Below are 16,141 nucleotides of genomic sequence, written 5' to 3'. Positions count from 1 at the left end.
TACCGAAGTTATTTACTTTGCCCGCTTTCTGGGCGCTGCACTGGTTGCCGCAGCAGCAGGACGGGCGGTGAAGGTCTTTTACAGCCGCTCCGCCCCCGGCCACCGCTTTGTGAATGAAGACTTGGCTCTGGAAAATTGCTTTTGAACGACGAGCCTGAAGCTGGAGCAGAGGTTTGTTAAAGTGCAGTAGCGAGGCAGCCAGAAATTCAACAGGTGCAGCTCCTCCCCAACACACACTTTGGAGTCCCTCGTGTCACGCAGCTGCCAAAACCATATTTCATTTTATTTAAAAAAATCAGTTTCCAGAGAATGTAAACAAAGTAACTTGAATACTTATTTCATGCCCAGAACCTGTCAAGTAATTGAGACTGTGGGTTCCCCTGAGGAAGTGCAGAGTTGCATTTCCCCTCTTCTGCAGCATACAGTGCCTGTGCAGCAGGAGAGGATGGCAAGTGTGGCAGGAAGATTCAAGAACAATCAAGGAAACATTTCAGTGCAGTGTAGTATCAAAATGCTTTATTTGCAGAATACTGTTTGGATTTCTTTTCCAAAATCAAGCACAGCTAGGCATTCTTTCTGTTTTCCGACGTATGTCTTATCAATACAAAATTGGGTATGGTGCAAGCAAATTTTTATTCTGAAAGTGTGGCCCAGATAAAGTTCGAGAACAACTGCTTTAAGGACTGTCATGTCATGAGCACATGCGAATGTGGTTTATGCCAGTGACCATTATGCCCCTGGCTCAGCCTCTTTTGCCATTCAAAATAGATTTTTTTTAACATTAAAAACCCTCCTTCAAATTTGCTAAGTTCTAATGTGGAGCACTGGTGGGGAGTGGCAGGATTCCACACTGATATGTTATGCCCCCCCAACCCCAATGGCAACAGGGTCCTCCTGCCTTCAGATCCTCTCTGCAGTGAGGCTCTCTGGCTTGCTCAGCACTTGAAAGTTGGCCGGGCACAAACTTGTGTTTATCATCCAAGGCGGCCTTCTTAGAAACTGCTGCTGGGGTCGTCCTGCCTGAACATCCTTCTAGTTTCCCCCATGCCATTACTACCTTGCTTTATATCAAACCAATTTCATGCCAGCCGCCTTGTACACTCTCTCTACAACACAGACCACAGAGAGAGGGAAGGCAAGGGCTACGATGGCTAAAACACATTCAACACATACTTGCACACTGAAGGGGACATTCTTTTTAAAAACACCAGCTTGGCAGCACTCCCTGCCTGTCCCCCCAACCCCCTTTCTTCTGTAGCCTATGTATTTCATTCTAATATTCCCCCCTCCTCCACCACCACCAAATAACCATTTCTTTCCAGGAAACATCAGAAATTTTATTTATGCTCCAAGAGGTGAACTGGTTACTTCCCAGCTTCACGGGTCAAAATCAGGAGGGTTGCCATGCATGTCAGCAGGTCTGGCTCCTGTGCTGATAAAAGCAGCAAGACGTGGGCGATGGAGAGGAGAAGCATTCAGTCGGGAAGTGGCACAGCCTCCTGTTATGCAGAGGAGGAGGCCGGGGTTTCCTCCCCACTCTTCCCAAGCAGCTAGGGACCATCACCTGTACAAATCAGGAGAGGGCAGAGACTGCAAACCAGGCTCCCTTCTTGTTTTGATATTTTTTCCTGGTGGGGCTCCTGCACCCTAAAGAGCTCCACAAGGTATAGGCAAGTTGCTATTTCCAGAATGGGAAGGAAGCACACAGGTAAAGATCTGCCTGTGAATTTCACCTGCCCTGCATCAAATTAAAGAAGGTGCCATCTTGGTTGAGTCCCAGAGGATCTGCGCTCTCTGTTGCCTTGCTGCCTGTCTCCATCTGGTGAGGGTGGGGGTCCTGACTGACTCCGGCTACAAAAGCTGAGGCTGCTGGGAAGGTGTAGGGTATGCATCGTGGCTTTTGAGAGAGGCTTGGGGAGTAGTGGCTGGTTCCCGCCCCCACCTACAGCTGCGGGACGGCATGACATCACCCCACCCCTCAGCATTAATGTGGAGAAGCAGCTGGGACATCGTCCCGGGGTCCTTGCAGCACCAACAAGCATCCCCCTCTGCCCCATTGCCTCACAGAGCTCCAGGGCACCTCTTTGGGGGATGTTTCACCAAAGCGTTCTTTCCCAAGCCGTAAATCATTTTACTGAATACCTAACTTGATTTATGTTCAACTATTCCTTTCTCGCAACATTTTTTTTAAAAAACAACACATATATTTAAAAAGGCGTCTTGGTTGAGAATTAAAAGAAATCCTAGCTCCAGGCCTGGAATGCTAAGGGACCATGGAGTCTGTTCTTGGAGATGGGCACCCTTAGAGTGAAATCATGTGAAGGGGGTTGATACCAATTCCCCCCCCCCCCCGCAACAACCATCTGCTTGGTCCATCCCACAACTTTCAAGACACTTCCGGGATTCTTATTCCGGCCATCTTTGTTCCCTGCAAAGCGATGGCTCAGGCCTGTTCTTCCTTCAGCCACTGGAGCAGCTGAGGCACGTAGTAGGTGATGATGATATCAGCCCCTGGAAAGAGAATAGTTTCCTTCTTTAAAAAAGGACCCACAGTTTATATGCAAATGCCTTCCCTCAATTTATTCTGCTTGCCTCCCAAAGGTCTGAGGGCTTTCATCTGCTTTCAGTCTTTTTCATCGCTTCTCTCCATCTTCCTCATGCTGCTTGTGGAAATCCAATGAAGCTGAAAGTTGGAAGACTGGGGACAGATAAGAGAAAGCGCTTCATCGCACAAGGCAGGGCTAAACTCTGGAATGTGCTCCCCCAGGAGCCAGCAATGGCCACCAAATTGGGTGGCTTTAAGAGAGGATCACAAAAGTTGTGGAGGAGAAGGCGATATATCAGTGGCTAGTAGCCACAATGCCTATGCTCTGCTAGAAACCACAGGAGGAGAGAGTGGCTGCTGTGCTTGGGCCCTGCTCGCGGGTTTCCCATCAGCAACTATTTGCAGAATACTGTATGAATTTCTCCCCCTCAAGCTTATAAATTCAGAGCATTTGTGGATGATGTTGTTTTGCTTTCGGAAAATCCGATGGAGAACCCATTTTCTCCACTTGCTCCTGAAGGGGCTCCGTGGCACCAGAGAGCAACAAGTGACTGGAGGTGGCTGTGCGTCGCTCCAGGATGAGGGGCAGCATGTCTACGACTCCCACCTGCTGCAGGGGCGGTCCCACGAGGGGCAAAATTGCTGCTGCACAGGCCATGTTGTGCTTGTGGGTGTCCCACCGAGCAGGCATGTGGTTGGATCAAGGATGAACCTTTGGCCTGATCCAGCAGCAGGGCCCTTCTTATTGTCAGTTTTGCATTTTGTGGTACAGAAAGCATTGGTTTACAGTGTAGAGATCTTTCCTATTCCAATTGATTCAAGAGGGTTCTGCAAGCTTCTCTGTGTGATACAAGCTGGAAGTTTCTAGCCAACAAGCAAGCTTCTATTCTGCCTACAAACAGGAAGAAGGTTCCTGATGTTTGGGTTATTTCTTCAGAGAAGCTGAGCAGCTGGTTTAAACTGGTTCTGTTAACTCTTTCACTCAAGGTCATGCTGAGTATAATAATCAGGCCAGAAGGAGTCTGGGTTTCATTTTCTGTCTCTCTTTCCTTCTGGTATGGTGTTCTGTATATAGTATGCTAAGTATTAAGGTCTTATTGTACGTTTAAGTTAAGTCTGCTGCAAGTGGATTTCTTATGGACCGTGCCGAAGATGTATGGATTTGTGACTGTTATGCTCATTTGCCCTCAGTAGTAAACTCTGCTGGATGAAGTTTATTGACTCTGAGTTAGTTGGAATCCTGCAATGTGTTTAAAGTTTTTACTCTGCTTACTGTACGTTGCGGTCTGCTCTATATCAATATGGAGCAGAATCAATGGAACCCATCTGCCCAGCATTCCTGATTTCAGTACGTACTGTAACCCTATCTGATGGAAAGCGCTTAAGGGCATCCCATGGAAGGTTTCAAGACCTGGGAGGGAGGCCAGGGAAAGTACCCCTTTTGCCACAGGCGATGTCTTTCCCTGTGACACGGCAGCCCCCTCCACACACACACCCATTTCCCTTCCTCTCTCACCTGCTCTTCTGAATGCTGCCATGGCCTCCATCACCACAGCCTTCAGGTCAAAGGCCCCAGCTTGCGCTCCGTGCCACAACATGGCAAATTCTCCAGAGACGTGGTAGACGGCCAGCGGGTGGTTGGGATGCTGTAAAGACGCAGGTGCACATCAGCCGAGACAGATGCCTTTCCCCTTTGCTCAGCCAAGATGCTGCCAAGGCCCACCCAGTGGGGGTGGGTGTCTCCCCTCCCTCCCATTCTGGGGAGCAGGGAGCTTACCTTTTCCTTCACCTCCCGCACGAGATCAAGGTAAGGCATTCCTGGCTTGACCATCAGCATGTCTGCTCCCTCCCGCACGTCTCGGTCCTGGCAGGGGATGGCCATGTACAGAGAAAAAACACACAACAGAGGGAATTGGAAAAGGTTCAGAAAAGGGAAACCGAAATGATCAAGGGGTCGAGCAATTGCAATGTTGGGGACTTCTGAGTTTCGAGCAAAGGCAAGGAAGAGGCAACATGACAGAATTTTACAAAACTGTACCTGGCATGGGAAAAGGTCCTTTTGAGTTTCCAAATAAGGCAGTTTCCTCCCCATCCCCCATGCTTCATATTACGTTTAAGATTAGAATATGTTGAATTGGAAAGTAAGCTTATTTGGCTACATTTCAAGGATGCCGATCCAGCTCATTCCTATATGCTCACGGTTGATTCCAGCCCTGCATACAAGCTATACATTTAAATCACATGGCTTTAAGGTGGATAGAAAAGCTGGAGAATGTGAAGAGGAGGGCAACCAAAATGAACAAGGGTCTGGAAACCAAGCCTATTGAGGGATGGTGGTGGGAGTTGGCGATGTTTAGCTTGGTAAAGAGGAGTCTGAGAAGAGATACGAGAGCCACCTTCAAATATCTGAAGGGTCATCACATGGAAAATGGAGCTAGCTTGTTTTCTGCTGCCCCAGAAGTAGGGCCTGAACCAATGGGTTCAAATGACAAGAAGGGAGTGTCTGATGGAGAAAAAACAGAGCCGTTTAACAGCTGAATGGACAGCCTTGGAAGGTGATGGACTCTCCTTCACAGGTGGTTTTTAAGCAGAGGTTGGATGGCCTTCTGCATTGCAGGGGGTTGGATGAGATGGTACCAGTTCCTGGAAACCACAGTGAGGGGACAGGGCTCTTGTGCTCAGATCCTGCTTGCAGGTTTTCGCACAGGTACCTGGTTGGCACCTTTGAGAACAGGGTGCTGGGGTACAGGGCCCACTGGCCTCATCCTGCAGGCTCTTCTTACGCTATGGCAGACAGGCATAAGGAGGGAGAATGGAGGCCTCGCTGGCAACTGCTTCAAACCAAGCCAGACCCTGGAGCCATCCGTGCTGGGGCTCTGACGCAGGCCAGCTTCGGGAGCTACAGTCTAAGGAGCTTTTTATTTACTACCGTTTGATCAAGGGGGTGGGAGAGAGGCCACGTGAAAAGAAAGCCAAGCCGCTGCCCTCCAAAGCGGATTCTGCACGCAGATCAACTGCCCAAGGGTGGCTCGCTCTGGCCGCCTTCCAGGCGCTCTCTGGGGGAACTTCGGTTGAACCTCGGACTTGATAACAGCTCAAGAGAGCAGCCCACCACCGAGGCAGGAGCCAGGGACAGGCCATTTCGGAGCCCAGCGAGAGTCTGGTTTTGCCGCAGCACCTCAAGGCAGGGTGGGGGTGGGACTGTTCCTGAGGAACTGGGGCAGAGCAAGGAGGAACGAAGGACGCGCAGAGAGGCCTGGAGGTCGCTGGAGCCAAGGTAGAGCCCCCTAAGCAGCAGGCTCAGCCTTAATCCCTGTTTCTCAGACGCACTAAATCCACTAAGAGGATCGCTGTGTTGAGTTGAAGGGAAGTCTGGGTTCATCCCACCAGCAGCCTCCTTCTCCTCTTCCACCCCCAGTAGTGCCTTCCCCCCGGTGTTCACAGCTGGAAGCTTAGATGATACGAATCACAAAACTATAGAGCCTTTGGGGGGGGCAGAGGTTTATCTAGTCCAACCCCCTGAAATAAAGGAATCGCAGCTAGTGATTTTGCACAGAATTGTACAGTGGGAAGTGGAAAGGACCCCAAAGGGTCCAATCCTGTGCAATGGCCACCCGACCTCTGCTTAAAAACTTCCAAGGAAGAAGCATCCGGCTCCTCCTGAGGGGGCCCGTTCCCTCTTTCAGGGAATGGAGGGGGGGGTGACTCACCACAGCCCGTAAGGCCAAGCCCCGCGACCCCGGAGGGAGCTGGTAACACCGCCGGTCTCCAAAAGCAGGCTTGGACTGGGCTGCATCTCTGTGCGGAACCAGAAAGAAGGACAAAAAAGGATCAAACCTGTGAAATCACCCATGAGACCTCTAAGTAGTGACTGCAGGCAGCCCTTGGTCTACCAGATGTACACTGAAACACACCTCCCATTAGCCCCAGAAAGAATAGCCAAGGCCAGGGCGGGTGGGACTTGCTGGGCCACAAACCCCTGCAATTTGCCCTCCCCTCCCAAGGGCTGATACAGCGTATGCCGCCTCGCCTCAAAATGGATATTGCAAATCTGGAGAAGGCTTGAGAAAAGCGTCAGCCAAAACAGTCAAGGGGATGAAGCGCCTCCCCTAAGAGGAAAGGCCACAGCCTTGGGGACTTTTTAGTTTGGAGAAAAAAACAGGAAAGAGGTGACACAGCAGAACTTTGCAAATCTAGGCCTGGTGTGGACAGAGGGAGGGTATTTCTCCCTCTCTTCTTGTGCTGGAACAGGTGGACATCCAGCGAAGCTGAACATTGGAAGATTCAGGACGGAAAAAGGAAACTTCTGTAGTTAATCTGTGGAACCCCCTCCCGCAGGAGGCAGCCAGGGCCACCAACATGGATAGCTTTAAAAGAGGATTAGAGAAATTCATGGAGGAGAGGGCTATTGATGGCTACTAGCTCAGGCTCCATAGCTGGAGGCAGCCATGCTTCTGAATCCAAGTTTCTGGAAACCATGGGTAGGGAGTATGATGCCCTGGTGTTCAAATCCTGTCTGTGGGTTTCAGTCACTGTGAGAACAGGATGCTGGACTAGATGGGCCATTGGCCTGACCCAGCCTCACGGCTCTTCTCATTTTCTCACCTGAAGGGGCCGTAGAAGCAGGAAGCAAACTTGGCACTGTAGCTCAGGACGGAAACCTGCAGCCGACAAGGAGGAAAGGTGAGGGAGGTTTGCTGTCTAAAGGGCTTTTTAAAAAAGCCCACACAGGATCTCTTGCCCCCTGCCTGCCAGGCCCCTCACAATCTCTCCTGAGGAGGCACAGGGAGGGAATCACATCCATTCCCCTCCATCCTTAATCTGCGGCCCTGCAGGCCCATCGAGGTACGTCGTTGCCATGGCAACCCAGAGGGCCTCCGGTCGGCCTAGTAAAGGCACCACGATCCTGGAGGGCTCTGTGAGAAGGTCTGCCAAGGGAGGGTGCGGGCTCATCCCCGGCTCACCTTGTTGCCCAAGTCGTTGGAGACCAAGGCCTGCTTGATGGCGCCAATGCGCCCGTCCATCATGTCCGAGGGGGCCACGATATGGCATCCTGGAGGAGGAAGATGGGTGGTGGCTCAGGGGAGCTGAGGGTGGACCACTGCCAGGGACGGGCTGGCAAAGAGGAGTGGTGGGAGGCACCAGCCAGGGAACCCCCCAAGGGAACCCCCAGAGGAGGAAGGCTCAGAGCTGGGGATTGGTGGTGGGACACAGAGGAGAGGTTGGAGGGAGAAGATTTGTGGGAGAAGGTGTCAGATGCTGAGGGGGAAACAGGATATGGTGAGCAGGGAGAGATGGTGACAGGGAGCAGTTCAGACTCTGAGGCTGAAGCAAAGGAGGGGCGTCAAGAGGTTGCTGAAGAACCCGGGTAGTCTCCCTCTCCTGCTGCAACAAGCTCCCCTCCCACTGGTCTCCAATAGCACGCAGAAGGACAGAACAGAGGCCAGAGGTGCGCAAACACAGTCTGAGACTGCTTGGGAAACTTCTGGGAGAGGAGGCGCCTTAAGGGTGGTAGAAGGCAGACACCTTCCATCCTGGCACCTGCTCCATAGGGGCAAGACCTGCTGGGAAAGGGTTGCTGTATGCCATTTCCTAGAATAAAGAGTTAACTTCATTGGCATCAGATATTCACATCCTTTCTTGCTGACTTGCATCCGACTCCAGCCCTGACAGACAGACTCCCTTGGCCGCCAGCTTCCCCAGGAGCCCACCCACCACACAAAAGGAGCCACCCAGCCCAAGCAACCTCAGAGGAGCCATGCTCAATCAGGGCAAAGGCCTCTCTCCTCACCTAGCAACAGCCCCCAAACAGCTGCCATTCCAAGGTAGGCTGCCTCTGAACCTGGAGGTTCTGCTTAATGTCATAACCAAGGGTTGCCTCCCCTCAGAGTTTTGCCCTAACCCAACTTTTACACTCCCTCAGCTAAGCAGCCGCGGCCACTTCCTGCAGCAGAGAGACCTGTCTTGAAGCCTCACGTCCGTCTGGAGTGTCATTCCTGTGGCACCTGCGCAGTGCCTTTGCTGGGGCTCGGCAGCCAACTGTGCTCTCACCTGCCTTGGCATAGGCCAGAGCCACCTCAGCCAGCCTCTGGCAGCTGGTCTCGTTTTGGAGGGTGCCATCTTCCCGAAGAATGCCTGAAAGGGAAAGGGCAGTGGTCAAGATTCTGGGGGTCCAATTTCTCCATATTCCACCCCCTCAACACACACACAGAGAGACACTGCCCCCCAAATTCCACTGGCGTTCACAAGGACTCTTGGAAGCAAACACCAGAAGCAAACCAGGAAAACTTTGTTTCACCCATGTGTTGTTTATAAAGTGTGCTGTAGTGACGTGATAGCAGCCATATTTCAAGAGAGATAAAAAGGGGGGAGCCTGAGGAGGCCTGCAAGAGGCACAGTATCAATGCACTGAACAGATATTGCTTCCCTTACATCCCACAAAAAAACCTGGAGACCCAGATTTGGGGAACCCTGATTTAATGCAATACACATGGCAGAATTTGAGGGGCTCTCCCTCTGCCCTAGGCCCTGTGACAAGAAGTGGGGGTCCTGCTTCTGCTCCCCTCCGGCAGCACTTACCACAGTGCCCATGGGAGGTGTAAGGGCACAGGCAGATGTCGCAAGCGATCAGCAGCTCAGGGAACAAGGCACGGATCGTGGCAATGGCCTGGATCACCGGGGTGTCCTTGGTATCGGCCGCAGATCCACGCTCGTCCTGCGGCGGGGCGGGGGGGAGGGGCAGGCAGGAGGAAGTTGGTTAAACTGCAGCCGGCAACATGGTAAGCAGGGCTGGAGCTCAGCAGCCAGGTGCAGGATTTGTGGATGGAAGCTAATCTAATTTAACATATGACTGAAACTGCCAGGGTGCCTCCACCCCCTTTACCCACCTTGACGGCTCGGCTTGGGACCCCAAAAATCAGAATGCACTTCAGGCCATCAGCCACAAGGGGACGCAGCATCTCCTCCAGCCTGTTGACCCCATAACTGTGGGGGGAGGGGGCAGAGAGAGAGAGAGAGAGAGAGACCAAAGGAGGTTGATGAGCAAAGCGATAGGGTCACATAGGCACTGAGAAGCTGCGGCCCCCCACCCCCGCAGGGACCCCACATCTCAGCAAGTGGCATGGATCAAGCCCACTGCCTTAGCAAGGAAAGCGCGTCTGCTGGATCAGCCCCAAACCCCATGCCCAAACCCCATCCCCAAATGCAGAGCATGAGGGCAGAAGCCCCCTCCACCCCAGTTATTTGCCTCCACCACCTGGCAGTTTTAAGGTATGCTGCCTTGGGACGTGGACGTTCCACTAAGTTTTTATCAGGCATGTCAGGTCAACAGGTAAGAGCGCCCACTGCACCAGGGGGCAACCAGATGGGAAGCCTGGCAAGCAGGATAGGATGGCATCCTTGGGCCCCTGTTCACTGCTCCCCGCTCCTCAGCCAGTGCCATCACTGGAACACAGCTCCTGAAGCTGCAAGTTGTGTCATGCAGTGATTGAAAGCCCCATGCATTCTCTCTTCTTCTTCTTCTTTTTGAAAATAATTTGTATTAGGTTTTCAAGAAGATGAAACTGCCGAAGCAAAGAAGTTGTCTGTTGGCTTAGGCAGGCCGATTCCATTGTATTAGACTGCTGTTTTCCACCACTCAAGATACACAGAACCGCTATAGCAAATATCCTTTCCTCCTCAGGCCAGTATCAGATTTAGGGCAGTTCTCCACATAAGCCATGGGAGCGCAAAACCACCACCATCAAAATAACAGTAATACCTGTGTTTATAAGGGGACTTACTGAGGAGAAATGCAACTCTACCAAAAGGAATTATTGCATGAAAAAAAGAAAGGGAAGGGGGGGAAGGAAGAAACCATATTTTGTCCTCCCTCAGGGCACCAAATTACAAAAGTCCACCCCTGGTCAGACCAGCTGCTTCCCTTGGAGAAACTTTCTCAGGTCAAAGCCACAGCCCCACAGAGCAGCAAAGGCTCCCAAGCCATGAGAAGGCTGGGTTGGGCACAGCCCTCTGTCCCCCCAGCCCAACAAGTGGGCCAGGGCCTTGGGGTGGACCTTGTTATCTCTCATCTCCAAGTTGCAACTGCAACAAAAGAGCTTTTATCTCAGGAAGGCACGGTGGGGTGGAGGCAAGCATCAGCTTCTGGCTCTGCCCAACGGGAGCCCTTATCTCGCGGGGCCCAGAGAAGTCTGGGGCAAAGGCAGCTGGAAACATGAGCACATTCCTGCCCTTCCGCTGGAGTTTGAGCTGCATTGACTCAGGCAGGCAATATGGGGAAGAAAAAATGAATGGAGGTTTGTATACAGAAAGTGCCAACTTCAGCACCCCACCCCCAGGACCTCTGTAATGGGGCTCTCGGGTAGGACTGGGGAGCTGCCTCCCCACCCGCTGCCCCCAGGATCTCCCCAAGACCCTCTCAAGAATCAACAGTGCTGGGCCGGGCAGATCCAGGGTTGGCTCAGCCTAAGGCAGTTCCCTACATTTCGACGTGTTCACTCACCGGGCTTGACCAGGCAGGCTGGCAATGGGCTCCACGGCATCCGGGCTGTCCCTGAAAAAGTTAAACAGGGGAAGTGGGAGCTGGAGAGGATCCTGGCAGCGAGGTCGGCAGACCCAGCGCAGCCAGAGACAGGCTCAGCGCCAAGGGACATTCCTTTGCTGTCACCTGACAGTGCCACCATTGTGGGAACCCTGCAGCCCCCAGGAAAATAGAGGGCTGCCAACCACCCCCCAAACCAGGAATAGGAGGTTTTCTAGGTTGGGAGGCTTTGTGCCCCAAGAGAAGGCAGGGCTGCAGTTTGCCAAAGGCAGAATAGAAGAGAACCCCAGGGATCAGTCAGAACTGTGGCTAATAGCCAGGGATCAGGAAGGGACAAACTAAGCTGCTCCCCCTACCCCACCCCACCCCCATCACAAGCTCACAAGGTAGGCAAGCCGTGGTCCCTCAGCCCCTGACCACCCTACAAATATGGAGTTAAGGATACTGCCCTGCCCTGTGGGATGACCAAATGCTAAAATTAATAGTTATTATTATTATTATTACTTATTAAATTTGCATTGCCCGCAGATCTCAGGGCGGCTCACAACACCAAATTGCAGCACGAAAACACAAACTGCACGATAAAAATAAGAACAAAAGCAAACCAATAACCCCCTTCCACACAACAGATTTAAAAGGGCATCGGATGCCCATCAGCCAAAGGCCTGGTTAAAGAGGAACATTTTTGCCTGGCACCTAAAGGTGTACCATGAAGGTGCCAGGCGGGAGTTGAGGACGTCAGAAAAGACCCAACTGGCTCAGACCCAGCAGGGCCCAACTAACCCAAGCTGGACTCTCCAGTTAGGAAACGGCAGAGAAACTCACGTCACAAAGATGGGGTAGATGAGGTTGGCTGCGCGGAAGCTAGCGGCCGTCGCCTGCCACAAGCGGAGGGTGGGGTGAAAGTAGCCACTGTGCAAGAGGGACTCGGTCTGCATCTCGAGGTCTCGCCAGCCGCTGGGCCACAGGAGGAAAGGGCTCTGGAAAGCAGAGAGGCAGAGGCAGTTTTAGAGGGGTGACTGCTGCCGGGGGTGCCACTGCCCAGGCACTGCAGAGGACTCTGGGAGATGCCCCCTATGCATGCCCAACTCCTGGTGCAAGTGACGGCCAGGCGCAGAAATGAGAGTAACGTCAAGAGAGTGCAGAGCGCAACCCCAACCCCACTAATCAGCCACAATTGGTCTGAGTATGCCTGGTACCGGGTGCAAGGAAGGACAACGTAACTTAGAGGGAAATCTGAGGCCTGGCAGGGCACCTCTTTGTGTTGTAGGAGTCTAAGCATCTGAATCCCAGCAGCTGGAAACTGCAGAAGGGGAGAGTGCAGCCCTTACACTCAGATCCCGCTTGTGGGTTTCCCATAATGAGCATATGGCCTGCCAAGTGTGAGAACAGGAGGCTGGACGAGTTGAGTCCCTTTGGGCCAGGCTCTTCTTATGGAAGGTGTAGAGGCAGTCAATCTGGATTTATAAGGTTCTCAGGGGCCCCTGGTAGAACTGGATGCTGGACTAGGTGGGTCCTCTTGGGTCTGATCCAAGTGAACTCTTCCTGTGTTCTCATGAAAGAGCACGCTTTAGGGATTAAAAACCTGCTCCCTTTACTTCGAAGGGGTATTTGGATTTTTGTAGGCGGTTCTGAAAACGAGGAAGACAATATCTCTCCTGGCACCCTGAAGCCTGGAAGAAGAGGCTGCTTAATAATCTCTCCTGTGAGGGTGGCAAATTCCTCCGCAGCAAGATGAAACGGGTTGGGTGGTGCAATTGGCCCACGCATGACATGAGGAGAGGCAGGTTGCCAGAGGCAAGAGCAAAAAGGCAGCCAGGGCTCTAATCCCGGTGGAGGAGGGCTCTGTTTTGGGCTTCAAGAGGCAGTTAAAGCCCAGAAAGCTTTATCAGGCCAAAAGTCCACGCAGCCCACCAGCCTCCTTTCCACACATCCGCCATCCAGGGGCTTCCAGAGAGCCCTAAGCAGGCCATAAAGGTAACAAGTACTGAGATAGACTGTCCCTGAGCATGTAAGTCTCGCTGAGCGGTCAGGGTAGGTAACGGCAGATCTCCCCTCCTCTGTGCATTTCAAAGCCTCCTAAGGCAGTGGCTGTCACCAGGTATTGTGGCAAGGAGTTCTGTAAGCCACTATTGTGTTGCGTAAAAAAAAAGTCCTTCCTTTGGGTGCCTGGAACCAAGTCGGATCTGCTTGACCCTGAGCTTGAGAATCGCAAGAGAGCTGATCTCACGTTCACCAGCTCTCTGCAGAAAAAGTTATAAAGGGAACCAGCCCAGGGGGTTCAAACCCCCGTCCCATCCCACCTGCTGACAACCTTGGGGGTCCAGTCACCTTCTCTGAGCCTAACTCACAATTTAATGAGGACTAGGACTTGGGAGTGACCTGAGTTCAGATCCCTCGTCCCAAAAACCAGTCCTTAAGCTCCCTAGGTGACCTTGTTGTATGGGGGAGTGGTTGCCTCTCTCAGCCTAACCCACCTCACAGGCTGCTGTGAGAATACAGTGGCGTAGCGTGGGGGTTGCAGGGGGGGCCAGCCGCACCGGACGCAACATTGGGGGGGCGCTCGCATTCGCAGTGCTAAAATCAGTGCTAAAATCCACGGGTTAGGGGGCGCAAATGACTTGCCTTGCCCTGGGTGCTGACAACCCACGTTACGCCACTGATAAGGGGAGAGGCAGAGAGAAGTTGAGCAAGCCTTGGACCTGGTGTATGAAACAATAAGGAAACAGAAGTGTTTGGTTATAGAAGCTGACCTCCCTCCCAGGTAAAGTCGCAGGAGCAGATCTTTTATAAAATGAATGGAGCTTGAGCTGCAGGGCCCAGAATCCCAAAGGAGCCCCAGAAGCGACTTAAGTCCACATTGCTTTTAAAAACTGGGTCCAGCTGACCCGATCTGAGTCACATGTCTCAAATCCATTCATTTCGGGTGGTATCTATTTCGACAATCCCAAAGTTTGGGAGTCAGTAGCACAGATGTCGTAAAGGCGGTAAGTTGGCCATTCTGCCGAAGAGCACTTAAATTCTTTCTGCATATTGTCTCCAGAAAATGACTTTGCAACTACCAGGATGTAAAAAAGTAGCTCGAAAAAGTAGAAAAAAGAATGGTAGAATCATAGAATGGTCAAGTTGGAAGGGACCCGAGGGTCATCCAGCCCAACCCCCACAAGGCAGGAACTTTTTGCCCAACGTGGGGCTTGAAAACTATAAGGTACTGGGTATTTTCATTCACCCCAGTGACTTGGGCGAGTGAGATAACTCAAAAGAGCCATTTTAATCAAAATCTAAGATGTAGTAGTTAATTAAAAAAAATAAAAATGCAGCGATCTGCCGTGGAACAACCCCATTGAAGAAGGTCACAGCGGAGACCTCATTGCTTAAGGGCTCCCCCAGCCCAGTTCGCGCTTCAGGGCCCCCCATAGGTCCGCCACGGCCCAGCGGGGGCCGCGGGCCATTGCAGCCCGCCGCCACTTCCTTCCGCTTCCTGGAGCCCTCGGATCTGCCGGAGCAAAGCTCAGATCCAGCCCCTTCCCCCTGCCCGGGAAGGCGATTCTCACCTGCTTCTTCTGCCGCGGCTCGCTCACGCGGGAGCAGTGTCAGCTGTTTTCCCGGCAGCCCTCGCGGGAAGCCACTTCGTTTGCATAGCCGCGCCCCCAGAAAAACCTCAGCGCGTCTGCGAGCGAACAATACGCTCCTCCCCCGTTTGGGCGGCCACGCCTCCTGCTCGCAAATGCCAGGACTCGCTGAGTTCAATGGTGGACCTGCGTTTTGGGGGCACTGACTCCATCTGGCAACAAAGATGTCAAATCCTTGGGGCCCTGGGTGCCCGATCACCCACAGATTTCGGTGCCAGGGCCATGCACGCTGCATGGTTGAGCGCAGTGAAGGTGTCTTTCTGGTGCTATAGATTATTATTTCTGCAGTAAAGCTGTGAGAGACCCTCCTGTCAGTCAACCCGCCTTTGCATCCCTGCCAGTCAGCGGATGAATGAAGGACAGAGCTAATGCCCAGTCTTTTGCCACCTGTTTGCCAGCCCAGCCAGCCTGGGATTCTGCAAGAGGTTTTAATTGCTGGTTTGTGACATGTAGCAGCAGCAGCACGGTCTTTCAACACATCCGACTCTGGTATTTGTTATTAACCTTCATGTTATGCCTCAAGCAAAGCAGAAAGCAGGGAAATTAGAATGCTGATCAAGAACAAACACACACATATATATCGAACAAAGCAACATAATGAAAATAATAGATCTACAAGTACAGTGATACTATGGTTTACAACCATAATCCGTTCCGGAGGTCCGGTTGTAAACCAAAACAGGTTGTAACCCAAGGTGTGCTTTTGCCAATGGGGAAAAAAAAAATGGGATGTTATAAAAAAAAAGAGACGCGCACTTCCAGGTTTGACGTGGCTGTAATCCAAAATGGTTGTAATCCAAAGTGGTTGAAAACCAAGGTAAAAGGTAAAGGTAAAGGGACCCCTGACCATTAGGTCCAGTTGTGGCCGACTCTGGGGTTGCGGCGCTCATCTCGCTTTATTGGCCGAGGGAGCCGGCGTACAGCTTCCGGGTCATGTGGCCAGCATGACTAAGCCGCTTCTGGCAAACCAGAGCAGCGCACAGAAACGCCGTTTACCTTCCCACCAGAGCGGTACCTATTTATCTACTTGCACTTTGATGTGCTTTCGAACTGCTAGGTGGGCAGGAGCAGGGACCAAACAAGGGGAGCTGGCCCCATTGCGGGGATTCGAACCACCGACCTTCTGATCGGCAAGTCCTAGGCTCTGTGGTTTAACCCACAGTGCCACCCGCGTCCGAAAATCAAGGTACCACTGTACAAAAGCAGTATATCTGAAAGGAGAGAGGGAGAGAGGGAAGAACAAACATGGTATTTGGGAGCAGTTACCGTGCTCCTAACAATGTGTTAAAGGTTACTTCTTACTCTTCCCATCTCAAGGGAAGGATAAGGGGTGTGGGAAGAAAGGAGTGGACCAATTCATGGAGGAGAAGGCTTTCAATGGCTACTCACCATGGAAGGCTTTCAATGGCTACTCACCATGGAAGG

The 16,141-nt window shown here is 52.2% G+C and overlaps 1 protein-coding gene across 1 annotated transcript; it reads right to left on the bottom strand.

Annotated features, from left to right (window-relative positions):
* Window positions 1-494: 494 nt before the first annotated feature.
* ALAD (aminolevulinate dehydratase) lies at window positions 495-14,730 on the bottom strand. The gene is made up of 12 exons (XM_081171287.1): window positions 14,639-14,730; window positions 11,910-12,064; window positions 11,046-11,096; window positions 9,433-9,529; window positions 9,125-9,260; window positions 8,597-8,680; window positions 7,510-7,598; window positions 7,151-7,206; window positions 6,256-6,343; window positions 4,323-4,409; window positions 4,062-4,191; window positions 495-2,511 (listed from the first exon to the last, which is right to left on the bottom strand). Exons 2-12 carry the CDS (start codon window positions 12,020-12,022, stop codon window positions 2,444-2,446), a joined length of 999 nt encoding a protein of 332 aa, XP_081027413.1. The 5' UTR covers window positions 12,023-12,064; window positions 14,639-14,730; the 3' UTR covers window positions 495-2,443.
* Window positions 14,731-16,141: the final 1,411 nt, after the last annotated feature.

The sequence above is a fragment of the Podarcis bocagei genome, assembly GCF_964188305.1.
Source record: "Podarcis bocagei genome assembly, chromosome: 14".
NCBI classification, from domain to species: domain Eukaryota; kingdom Metazoa; phylum Chordata; class Lepidosauria; order Squamata; family Lacertidae; genus Podarcis; species Podarcis bocagei.
The sequence above is the reverse complement of the archived record's forward strand: the minus strand, read 5'-3'. Positions and strand labels throughout refer to the sequence as shown.

What these genes read in the sequence shown, in the direction of transcription:
- ALAD (XM_081171287.1), bottom strand. Translation starts at nt 12,022, where the DNA reads ATGCAGACCGAGTCCCTCTTGCACAGTGGCTACTTTCACCCCACCCTC. An exon ending in ATCTACCCCATCTTTGTGAC is followed by an intron (nt 11,097 to 11,909) that starts GTGAGTTTCTCT and finishes TAACTTTTTCAG; the next exon opens with GGACAGCCCGGATGCCGTGG. An exon ending in GCTTGGCCTTACGGGCTGTG is followed by an intron (nt 4,410 to 6,255) that starts GTGAGTCACCCC and finishes ATCCCCTGCCAG; the next exon opens with GACCGAGACGTGCGGGAGGG.